This window comes from Manacus vitellinus, unplaced genomic scaffold (assembly GCF_001715985.3).
Source record: "Manacus vitellinus isolate BGI_N305 unplaced genomic scaffold, ASM171598v3 scaffold_0_pilon, whole genome shotgun sequence".
NCBI lineage: Eukaryota > Metazoa > Chordata > Aves > Passeriformes > Pipridae > Manacus > Manacus vitellinus.
Genome location: NW_021938789.1, coordinates 51742440 through 51755089, shown reverse-complemented (window position 1 = coordinate 51755089; position 12650 = coordinate 51742440). Strand labels below are relative to the sequence as shown.

At 43.7% G+C, this 12650-nt stretch overlaps 1 protein-coding gene across 1 annotated transcript; it reads right to left on the bottom strand.

Moving 5' to 3' along the window:
* Nucleotides 1-152: 152 nt before the first annotated feature.
* Nucleotides 153-4672, bottom strand: SPP1 (secreted phosphoprotein 1). Its single transcript, XM_018073297.2, has 7 exons — nt 4453-4672; nt 3124-3190; nt 2973-3023; nt 1993-2097; nt 1796-1840; nt 1269-1529; nt 153-819 (listed from the first exon to the last, which is right to left on the bottom strand). The coding sequence occupies exons 2-7, from the start codon at nt 3175-3177 to the stop codon at nt 415-417; spliced, it is 921 nt and encodes a 306-aa protein (XP_017928786.2). The 5' UTR covers nt 3178-3190; nt 4453-4672; the 3' UTR covers nt 153-414.
* Nucleotides 4673-12650: the final 7978 nt, after the last annotated feature.

Here is a 12650-nt window from a genome sequence, read left to right as displayed (position 1 = left end):
CTCACCCTCGGTGAGAGCGGGAGGAGGCCCCACTCCTCCCAAATTTACTCCTTAAATTTGGTGGGAGCAGCGGTTTCACATCGTTTTAAGGAGAGGTATTAAAGCTACCCACGCCCGGCCCCGACCCAGCAAACAGTAACGCAGCCCGCAGGTACAGGATTTTGTGGTTTTATTTAAGTCCCGTTACAGAGCAAGACACCGCCCGGCAGCGCAGAGAGCGGCGCGACCCTCGCCCCGTGTGTCCCGCAGCCTCTGCTGGTGGCCCAGGGGAGGCCACCGGGTCATGGACCGCCCCGAACCCGAAAAGTCACCACGCGAACTACATTAGCGAACAGTGACCTGAAATGAAGCTACGCCCCGCTGCCATTAGCCAGGGATTGAAAAAGAAGGGAAACGTTACTTTTGCCTCCCTTTTTAAAGGGTGACTTCGTTATTTTCTATGCTGTGGCGGTCTTGAGAATCCTCAGCACTCTCAAGTTTTTGGTTGCTGTTATCGTCAGAGACCTCAGCTGAAACGCGGACCTGGCTTTCCCTGCTTTCCACACTCGGGAAGCTGTCCCCTCTGACAGCAGACTTGCTGTCATCGCCTTCTGCCTCATGCCTGTCGAATTCCTGCCTGCTGTCGTTTTCCAAGCTCCGGTCAGGCTGATTGCTGTCCAGCTCGCTGCTGTCCTGCCCGTGGCTCTTGTCAGACCATTCCACGCTGATGGCATGCTTCTCCAGGGAGCCGCGGGAAGCAGAATCCTCCCGGGAGAACCCTGCTCGCTGGCTGTCTGCATCCAGATCGCTCTCATCCTCCACAGTGGCATCATACATGACCTGTGTTAGAGAGCAAAACAAGAGCCACTGTCACTCCTGGGAAATTATCTATCAACAAGTGCTGCCCTACTGCACTAAAGCTGCTTAGGCTGAGGGGACACTCAAAGCTTGCATGGTAAATCTCTGCCTGGAAACACTAACTTTTATGGAGTTACATGAACCCTTCACATTATGAGAAATTAACATTTGATCCTGTCCTCAAATTTCGTGTGTGTGAGTACATCATTGCAGTATTGCATATCTTGCAGCAGCAGGCTACACTCCTGCCTTGGCACCATCAACACCCCCTGATTTGGGGTATCCAGACAAGGGAAAATAGATTCCTTCGCTCATGCCTACTTTCCCCTCACCGATTCTTCTCAAAGCTGACTCCCATAAAAAAACATGTCCATCTTCAAGTTCACTACCCATTTCCAAAAACGTGGGTACCACTGCTCAGTGCTGTTTACCTTTTTTGCATCTTTGCGGAGTTTGATAGACTTCACCAGTGCGGCCTTTGCCCTCATCCTGTAGGCCACGCTGTCGCCTCTGCCGGCGTTGTCTCCCCGGGTGAAAGGGAATGGGGGGAATGGTACAGTTACTGGAATGTCTGTGGGAAAACCTGTGACAACCTCATCGGATTCATCCGTGTCATTGGAATCGTTATCATCATCATCATCATCATTGTCATTCACATCTTCATGACTTTTTCTTGACACATCAGGAAAGTGCTGGAAAACATTTATTATGCATCAGGCTAATGAACACAGATGTGAGATGTGCAGACTCGTATCTGTCCTGCTAGCCTAGAGCTTATGCAGTTTTGGGGAGCTATGTGCAGGCATTTCTTTGAATTCACCTCACCCTGCCTAAGGAGGAGAGCTATTTAGGGAGAGATGCTACTGCAAGAACTGCACTTGAATGAGGAAAATTAGTGTTGCTACACACTGGCTGCCCTGCAGCACTCGACTGTCATAGTGTCGTTCAAAACACTTACCGGTTCCTCTGGGACATCCACGCTTTCTTCTGAAGAGTAAAGGGTCTGAAAGCAATATAAAACTCCCTATTAGTTCAAAAAGGCATGTACAGTAGAGCTAATTAGCATGTTGACTATTGTTTAAGCACTTAATCCTAACTTGTACATCTTGTCATGGAAAGATGCTCCTGCTTTCTCTTCCAGCTAGCTGCCCATACCTGCTGAGGTGATGCCAGGTCAGTCTGTGTGTGCTGCTGACTCTCCCAAGACTGAGAATTCACATGGTCATGGTGATATCTGTGCAAGTGATGGCCCCTGGGGTCCTTCGAGAGAAAATAAAGGGGGGGAGATGGAGGTTAATCCACAAAGCATCAGGCAAAGCTGCCTGCATCACAACCTCTGTTTTCAGGCAGAGGTGGCATCTGCAATACCTACTCCTTTTGCACAGGATGTGCCCTCAGCTATTCACTGCAGTAGGAAGAGGACTCAGAAACAAGCCGTGATGAACATTATACCCAAACAATACGATATAGAAGATGTGCCTCTCCCATTGGCAGAGCCTGAGGAATTTCAGGTCAGTTTCTCCAGCTTGTTTTTGTTGAGTGGAATTTGGAGTTATATCTAACAATCATTGTTTCTGCTAATTCTCGGGTCCTTTTCCCAAGGGTGATTTATCTCCCTCATCATGAAGACTCTAAACTAAGTGCAGTAGCTGATTCTCAGAGCAAAGAATTGATTTTACATGGGTAGGAGCTGGCAGTGGAGTATAAATCAAATAGCTATATACAAAATTAATACCGTTCACTTACATCACTCCAAAAAATCATGGGAACTGGATTAAAGTGCTCTTCCAACACCAAATATTGTCATCTGATCCACACTAACAAATGTGGGCTGTAGTAGTTGTGCCATGCTATAGTCCTTTTCTCTTTTTAACTGGCAACTAACACATTTTTAATTAAGACAAAAGGTTTGCAGTGCTGGTCCAGAGATAGAACTAATGAAAGTCCTCAACCAGGACACCAGACATAAGAAAAAGTCTATGAAACTGTCTCCTAACAGCCAGGTGAGGACATGCCCTGCAAGCATCTATAATCATAAAACAAGTACCAGAAAATATGTATTAGAGGAAACAAAACAAAAAAAAATCAAAAAGTATTTATTAAAGATAATTAATAGAAAGACAAAAGGAGCTTACATATTTTTCTTCGGAGCTGGCAGAAATGGCATGCTGCTTGGATTTATTCACCTTGAAGGGAGAAAAGAAAAAAGCATTTATCAGTATTTCTCACTAAGATGCAAAGAAAATAATACAAGTGATTGGTGATCCACATCTGTGATTTACTCACTGGCCATGCAGCGGTGATGCTGATAAGGCATAAACACAGAACTGCCACCTTCATTGTGATGTTTTACCTAGAAAATATTTTGGAACAATGAGTCAACAAGGTAAAGTACCACAAAAATGCCATAGGTTTTTCCTTTTTCCCAGTGTACTTCACTGTGCTGAGAACAGCTCCCTGCTATGGATCCAACCTGCACATACTAATTTTTTAATTTTGTCCTCCATCACCACCACACACCCAGCTGGTTTGTTATGACTTAGCTACTCAAAAGCTGCAATAATTTTTAAGAGGCTCTGAGAAGAGCTGAGCAGTTGGTGAGAGTGGCCACATTGAGAAGGTGAACTGAATCCTGTCACCTAATGACTTGCACAGACAAAGGAAAAGCTTTGTGATAGACAAAGTGTTATCAATATCAGCTTTGGTTTATCTTCATTCATTTAACGTATTTTTTTTTTCAGAAGAGACAGCATAAAGCCAACTCAGTTTGGATTCTCTTGTCAGTTATTTTAAAACTAGTTTTCAGGGTTATTAACTTCAGTTTCTGAGTAAAGTCAGTTTCTATGAACATAAACTGCTTTTATTGATAGACCTTTATTTCCCCCTCCAGAAGTTTGAACAAAATAACCTGTGTTTCCAAACAAGAGATAACGTGAAATATCTGCTTACATTGCAGTTTTAGCAATTTAATAAATGACTAATTCCTGCTGAAATTAGGAGAGTGCTGAGCTACAGTAAATTTTGGTGCTTACAGACCAGTTCCCAGGATACGGAACATCCCTGAGAAATTAAACCAATTCACTGATGAACAAGAGTCATTTAAAACTTTGGTAAATCATAGCAGGAAAAAAAGGCTACTTAGGACATATTTAAAATGCATTAGTAAGGCTGGCCCTGAGACAGGACACTCTACTAGAGGTATTGCAATTTCAAGTTACACAGAGAAGGACGAGTGTCCCATCCATTCAGGATTGTGCAGCACAAACTGTGAGCCTGCCAGAAAAAACAAGGACACTGCCAGGCAGTGGTTACATGAGGGAGAAAGCTTTCTGTGTTTGAGCACCAGCTTTGAGTTTCCAGCACATGATTCAGTGGCAGACTTTTAATAACCTCCTCCTGACATCTATAAGCACGCAGGTTTAAAATTGTCATTATGTATAATACCTTGCATTCCTAAAGCAACCTTGCTCCTATAAAAACACACCTTTTTCCACAGAGCAACATCAAATGTCCCTGCCCAGTGAAGCAATTTTCAAAGATCTCCTGCTCGATGTTTCCTTGACTAAAGCTGCAGACAGATTAGCACATGTCAGGTAGTAAAAGCAAAAAAATTACCTTTTCTGGTGCTGGAGGAGTCAGCTGCAGCAAGAGCACTCCTAGTGATCCCAGCAGCAGCTCAAGTCAGTTGGCTCCCAGAAGCTCTGGCTTTCTCCCCTTGTCCCCTGACTGCCTGACATCTCTGACCTTCGGGAATTTAAACCCTGTCCCAAGCACAGCCACCAATCCCCATGTGGCGGAAAAAGATGAGGTCATGAGGCTCCTGGCCGCCGTCCTGCCCACGTTCTCCTACACTTCCTCTTTGGCTTTGTGGCTTTTGAAGCAAACAAAAACTACTCTATGGTTAAAACATTACTTATGGGCAAGATCATTAACCAGCAGGTCTGTTGAATGCACAGCAGTTGGTATCGTGTAGGAGGGCTTCGGGGCACATCTGTCCTCCTTTTGTGAAAAGGCAGAGCCCAGTTTCCCAGAAACCTTTTGTGCCCTGCTCTGTAGGGAGTAGGAATATGTAATGTGAGCAGGAAGAAAGAAATCTGAACAGAAAATTAACCAAAAAGATGTTAATGCTTCCACAAAGTTGTAGATTTGCTCTCCAGGGCATACACGGTGCAATGGGAATTGCAAATATGGGGCAGAATATGGCCTTTTGTGTTTTTTGGTCTGACCTGGGTAAAAAAAAAGTTAATAATATTAGTTGTCTCAGTAGGCATTCTACATCCAGAAACTTGTTTGTAAAGATATAGAAGAGCCAGCAATAATCTAATTAAAAAAGATTTGATTTTGAGAAATTCTCACTTCTGTTCATTTGTGTCCCTTCTTGCTCCTTTCTTAGATGGTTTGGTCAACCTAAAAAAAAAAAAAAAGGAGGGGAGAAAGCAGCTATAGCTCCAGTTTGAGAAGTGCCATGATTAGCATTGGAAATCAAGGGATTGATTTCATCATGGTATGAAATTCTGTGTCTGCTGTGGAGCAGGGCATTGGCCCTGTTGATGGGTGACATATTCTGGCAGTGCCTCGGTTGGACAGCCATAGCTTTGGGCAGACTCTGCATCAGCTGGGATGTGCTGTAAGGCTCTGAGACCCTCTTCCATTTGGTGTTTCCTTAAACTGGCAATGAGGTGTCATTCAAACACAAGGAAACATCCCAAACAGCCCTTTCAGAAGGCAGAATATTTATAACTGTTTCAAAGCAGTTATCTTTCTCCTCATCTCTGATACCCAGCTAATGTTTGCTGTGTCCTTAGTCAAGCAGACAATAGACACCTTGTCGTACCAGCCCATGTTACCAGTTATCCTGTGCTTATTAATGCTGTGGCATGTTTAGAAACATCATGAGAAACATACCCAAGTTAGCTCAGCACCTGCCCATCACATGATCACACAGACCTAGCTAATTATATTTTTGAGCTGAGATCAGCAACAGCTGGAAGTTCAACTTAGTTTACTTAATAGAGTCTTCTAATATCCTAGAAGGAGAATTGGATAAAAAGATAGTATATGGTACATCATTAGTAGTTCTGCGTGTAAGGATCCACCTGAATGAGGACTATCCTGGCTTTTATTTTTGGAGCTATGTGACCATATACTAACTCAGGAAAGACTTTTCAACCAAAAGAAGCCTTCAGTAACTGGGATTTCGGCAGCATGATCTTTTGCAGATTTAGCCAGCTTTACCATCCTCCATCATGGCTGGAGCTCAGTGCTCCTGGAAGCCAGTTAGTTTACTGAAGCTCTTGAATGCAGTTACAAGACTCAAGCTTTAAGTGGGTGCTCTTTGGAAGTTTTGGGCTGAGCATAACGTAATAGCTGATACTATTACTTAGTTACCAGTACAGCTTTAGAAAGGCACTGTTGTTGACTCCAAGGAACCCCAATTCAGGCCCTTAAGTAGCCAAGTACCTTTGATCCCAAAAACCAGTCCATCAGTAACAAACTACTTCCATCGGACAGAGCAAGAAACTGAGACAGAGTGAAGCTTGGTGGCTCACACAGTTGAATGTGCAACTGGGTGTGCTGGGTCCTGCTCTCCTGTCCACACCCTGGATCAAATTTTAAGCCTTAAAAACCTACTTTCCCTACAAACCATTCATCAAGAGATGCAGAACTGAAAAACAACATATGCTGAAAGATCCTCTAGAGCTGTTTTCTGGCCAAAACCAGCTCTTGCAGTCTGCATAATGGCATATTACTGTCTATCAGACTTTATATTATGTCAAGACATGTAAACAACCTGTTCCACAAAGTTCAGCAGCAGTTATCAGTGGTGCTGATGGAGCCATTAGAAACACAGTCTTCCTACAGCTTGTTAAAGACCTTCCTGTACAAGTCAATTATCACCGTGGCTTTTCAAGGCAAATGTTTTGCAAGTACCTGGAACACTTGACTCCCAGCAGAGACTCTATGTGACCCCCAGGGAGCTGTTTCTGGCAAACAACTGATATTTCCAGTGTGCTGGGAGATGACAGTGTTTTTGAATATGCTGCCAAAGCTATATGGTTGATTTTGTAAGAAGTAAGGAACAACACTCATGTTTTGCAGTAATCCAGAAGCAGGATGTGAAGCGATAGTTATTACTAAATGTCTTCATTTATGCAAGATTAGCCAGTACAGAGCTGTAGTAAATTTAGCACTTGTCTCATGCCCGTCACTGTGTGGTTTTTCGTCCTGTAAATATTTTGTCTAGCTGAGAAATCCTTTACCTTGGTAGGGGGTAATGCTTCATATCCTGTCAGAGATAAGGAAAAAGCGGGGAACTCTCACCATTTTCACTTCCCACATTAAAATGCCTAATTCCAGAGGGAATGCTTGGCTGCTGGTGGCACAGCAGAAGCAACTTGCTTGAATTTGTACAGGTGGGAGGGTACATGATTTCAGCTTTCAAGAGCCGTCAGGGTCTGTGTGGAGCATGACTGTGACAGGCTGTAATTTGTTGCATGTAGGTGACATTTTCTACTTGTCTATCCTGTCAAACAAAGCTTTTGACCACAATTTCTTCCATCTTGGGCAGTGTTGGAAACATGTGGTTAGGCTGCTCTTTCATGTTGTCCAGAAGCGGTATCAGTGCCTCCCTCTGCAACCTCCAACACCTACCTAAGATCCTGAGCCAAGACATCAGTGAGATGCCCAGAGATATCTCTGGCTGGCATGGGAAATTCCAACCTGCCTGCAGTGACTTGTAATGCTCAGTCTTTCAGCGTAGCTGGCTTTTGTTTAGTTTTGTTTATCAAAAAACAAGTCTAGAGGTAGACCAGAACAGCAGCATCTAGATGGCAAAGATAAGACTGGGAGAGAGAGGTTAATTTCTTCGGTACCATTAAGAATGTTATCAAGTACTGTTTTACAACTAGACTATCCCAAAGAAAAGCAGACATAGTAAACATGGGTTTCTGTGAAAGACAGATGAAAACCAAAACTTTCTTGCATTGCTACCATAAAATTCTCCTTGGAAACTCAGCATGTCAGCCAATATAATATATCCCCCAAAGCCCTTACATTTTCCCAATAAAGGCTTCAAAAGCGGTGAAAAACTTACATTCAGCAGTTGATAGACCTCAAAAAAACCCCTTCTGCCTCTTAATAGACTACACAGACCACCACAGTCTTTGTGACCAGGCCTAGGAGAGTACTTGGTGTGCAGAAGGGATATGGGTGTCAGATCTGTTTGATAAAGAAATTGCAACAGCGATTTACTCCTTACATGTGTGAGCAGGACACCCCAGTAACACATGCTTTGCAGCACAACTGTGTATCTTTTGCTTTGCACCACTAAGAGCAATAAAAGGATTTATAGTACCTCAGTTTCCCAGAGCCAACCCTAGCAGTTCCTGGAGGAGTTGCAGAACTAGGCATGACACTGAGCTAGAGCTGCAGTAGGTGATTTATTGGGACAGAACAGAGGCTTTCTGGGAAACAACTCCACTGTAAGCTGACAGCATGTTAGAAAGTGCCAGTGTCTGACACACAGCACAGTCTTTTGGTCTGTCCTTATCTCCCTCTCCATAAAGAGAGCCCACTTGCTTGTCTCTGATTTCTGAGACTAGTTGCTACCTGCTCACATTTTCAAATGCTGTTGTAGTAACAGCTTTGGAAAGTGAAAAAAAAAGTAATATTTGAGAAACTGCCATACAGCTGTGGCCCACAAATCCTGGAGGCTGAACATCCCCAGTCAGATCCCAGCTTTAACAGAGGCAAGTGGCTGCTCCTGCTACAGCATAAATACAGTTCAGCTGTCTGTAACTTGCTAAAATGGGTCCTACTAATGTTTCCTCCCTTGACTGTTACAGCCAACTAGAAAAAACGATTTTCTGAGTTCTTTTTTCTTTCCTGTTGAAATTCATGTGTTTTAATACAGAAGTCAGTGTAGCAGCAGGGATTGAAACAGCACAAAAACATTAGGTTACTTTCAGGTCATCAGAGTGACCAGAGCAAAACACCAGATATTTCAGTGCTGGGTATGTGGCTGTGCTGCAGCTCTGAATTGACAGAAAAAGAATAACATTTGTTTCAACTGGAAAATAATAAACACAATAATAGTCTGAACTACTATTAGAAACAAAACCAGAGAAAGAATATATGGTGTACATCATGTTTTCGTAACTGTGCCATTTTGTAATGTATGTAACCCTAGAAAAGCAATTTTTTGAGAACAGGGGGATGAGATTTTCCCATCTCAATGGGAACTGAGCTCAATCTGTTGTCTCTGAAGCTGAACACTGCTCCAGGATGAAGGAAAGCACACAAGGTGTGTGTGCCTAAATCCTCTATATGCTCATAGGGAAGTTTGCCAGCTCAGGGCTCACAGTGTTAGTGCTGATAGTAATTTGATGGTAGGAAACAGCTTTACAAAAGATTGCTTTTCAGACAAGCTTTGCAAAAACTTTATGACAAATTGTTTCCCTCTTCCCTCTGCTCAGTTTTCTGTTTCCTATCCTACTGCAAAATTTTCTCCTCACACTGAGAAAGGACACTAATGGAAACATCTGAATATGCAGAATGGGTATGGAAAGAACAGCATCTTCTTGCTCTGCATTGTGAAACTGGTGGAAAGTCACAAGATGCCTGTTCTCCCTAGTGCAGGGACTTTTGGCAGGGCACCACAGGAATGATTTGCACACCCCTCTGCTCGTATCTTCACTAAGCTCTTCTGGGAATGCACAGAGTCACCCCTTCACTGCAAGAAACAGAACAGATTATAGCACAGCATGACAGAGAAGAGTCAGACAGGGAAGATGATGGGCCAGCTCCTCTGCAGTCACCTGTACACTGCTTCTGTGTATAATTGAGATGAGCATGACAGAGTCCTAACTGTGTCCTGGGAATCCTTGTTACACAGCAGCCTTGATTTTGCATTCCACATATACCATGTTGAGCCCATGTCATGTTTCCACAAACAGCCACACAAGGATCACAGCACGAGGAGCAGAGAGTCCAGAAAAGGTTGTTACCAATCCCAGAGACAAACCTTTTGCAAAGCATGCTTTCTGAGTGTCTCCTGGAAGAGGCCAGTGCAAAACAGATAATTTGGAGAGGTGCCGGGCATTACGCAACACAGGATTCCTCCCTGCATATCTGTGGTTATCTGTATACAAAACATCTTTTCTGCAGCCTGCCCTGACTTTTTACCTCCAGAAAGTCTTGGGAAGGCGAAGCGTAGGCTGTACAAGCGGTGCAGGACTGCTAGCATGGGTTGTGACCTGTCAACAAACCTGACCTCAGACATAGGCTTGGCTATGTACCAGAAACCTTTCAGATTTCACGTGGCTTCAGGTTTTGTTGTGAGCAGTTTTCTTAACTCTCAGTCTAAAGCCATTGTGGTCTGAGGTGAGACGGATGCAGAACTGAGTCAGTGTGAAAGCAAACACGTCTCAGGCACTGTGCACCAGGGTGTAGAGTCCCTGCTGGTAGAGTGGGAGGAAAAACCCATCTGTGGGCCTGATGAAGGGAAATTAAAGAGTTAGGGACTGGACTTGGGGAGGAAATAGTTTGACCAAGAAGCTGATTTGATTTTGTGGGGAAACCAAAAATCAGCAGGCTAGGGTCAAGGCCTCTACTCTCTCGACTGAGTCATGGACAGATTCCTCACAGCTTGCTCAGGCTTGGAGGTGATGAGGCTGTTTTCCCTCTAAGCCTATCCAAGCAGGAGCTCTGCAGGAACTATGCTTCATTGCAGCAATAATCATTTTGGCTCTGGCTTGGAAAGCCAGGACATCTCCTGCATGTCAGTATACTTCATTTAATTAGCATTGGGGTAAACATCTCTTGTACAACAAGCAACAAATGTGCCAATGGAACATCAGTCAGACCCATAAATTTTCCTTGTGTTTTGCATATTAAAATTTTTTAAACTTGAAGAGTTTATTTATGAAATGGGAAGTAGTTTAACTCACACCTGACAGGTATTACCATCAGCAAGTCAAAGGGGATGTTTTCTTAAATGTATAATTTTTTAAAGTAAATAGGGTAAATTGATATACTGAATAATTACACGATGCATAATACAAGTGTCTGAGAAAAAGTAAAAAGGTTTCTTTTCATTAGAAAGGTATCTCCATGTTCAGTCGGTTTTCTTTTCTTTCTTGGCCTCCCTTTTAGCAGGACTGGCATGCAAAAATAGTTCATTTTGGACAGTACCAAAGTGTTATCTGCTGAATTGGCATCTCATGTACACAGGACAGGTGCCCTTAATCCCCAAATTTGTGATGTTCTGGACCAGCCAATCTCTGACCCTGCTCAGCACCGAGGACCAGCAGCCCAGCAGCCTGTGATAAAAGGGAACTGCACAGAGGCACGCTGAGCTTGGGCAGCCAGGAGGATAGACAGCCTGCTAGGTACAGGAGCACAGCAGCATAAACACTTTGGCAAGTCCCTGCTATCCCTCCTTTGCTTACCAGCTCTCTTTGGAAGGGAGCTGCCCTTTTGGAAATACACAGTTGAGAGATAATCACATCCAGATTTAGGAAATAACATTTTGCACATAATTCATACTGGCTAACTAGACAGATTATTGGTTGAGCATGTAGCTATAAATTTGGCAGAAAAAATGGCAAACTGTGGTTGGCATATGGATGCAAAGCAGGAAGCAAACTGCAGCTATACATTAACTACAGAAAAGGAAAGCCTAAGAAACTGGGTTAATCAGCAGGCTCTAAAGCAAACAGTAAGAAGGGGCAGCTGACAGGGCAACTAAGTCTTGAGCATATGCAGGATGAGGGCTTTTTGCATTAGCAAGAACATTAACAGTCAATAAATAACAAGCCAGCACTGCTGTTTTGCTCACTGAGTCTTGTTTATCACAAAGAAGTCAAATGACTTCTCCTCACCCATGGAAAATGTGAATACAGAGGATGACAAGCAATTTTGGGAAGCAACATCCGTTCTGTATGGAGAAACTTGATCTGCTATACCCAAAATAACTGATGTTGAAACACAGACTAGATCTCATCTAAGCAATCGATTAGACAAAATGAGGAAGCTTGAGTGTGTGTTGGAGCTGTGTTGGTCTCACCTCAGGCAGCAAGGGCAGTAACAGTGCAGAGACTTGTGGGCTGAGCCAGGTTGGAAAATGCAGATCTAAGGAGGCAGGTTGTCAACAGATAACTCTGTGCCCTCAGCAGGGCTGAAAAGCATTTATCATGGCACCCAGTCCCTGAAGAAAGCACTGTAGGAACTCTGGCACTTGTACCTTCATTGGCACTGATGCAGTCGCACCCCACAGGAATCAGTTAGCCTGAGCCCTGCAGGATATTCCCATCCTTGACATGTCCTACTTCTGCTCTACCCTTATAGTGCAGGCAGTTGTATAGTGACAGAGCTACATTATCCAGGCTCCTTGGGTGTGCTAAACCAGGGAAAAGGAATAGTGCAGTGGCTACAACGGAAACCAGAGCTGGCTGCAGGTCAGCATTCCGCCAGAAAAGCTGCATCAATAAATCACTTCTGCAGAATGGGATCTTCTGTATTCACCTTTTGCAAAAAGAAGCTAACTTGCCCTAGGACAGGCTTTAGTACAGTGAGACACTCCAGTGTTTGCCTCCATGCACAGGGTGGCTTGAATTCTACTGACTGAACATTTAAGGGGTAGTTCCATCCCAGGCTGAAAATCTGATCAGAGCAGGCTTTCTGCATTTGCTTTGGCTCAGTCACAGCAATACACACACACACACAGATGAGCCTATATATTGACACACATACATGCCTACACTTAATATTGTAAATTCCACTTTCAGGATCAAATGAAATTCTGGAGTTCTGAG

Bases quoted from the DNA above. Each gene is read 5' to 3' on its own strand.
- SPP1 (XM_018073297.2), bottom strand. From the start codon at position 3,177: ATGAAGGTGGCAGTTCTGTGTTTATGCCTTATCAGCATCACCGCTGCA. The intron at 1,530-1,795 runs GTAAGTGTTTTG...AATGTTTTCCAG, and splicing joins TGGATGTCCCAGAGGAACCG to CACTTTCCTGATGTGTCAAG. The intron at 820-1,268 runs GTAAACAGCACT...TCTCTAACACAG, and splicing joins TCCGCAAAGATGCAAAAAAG to GTCATGTATGATGCCACTGT.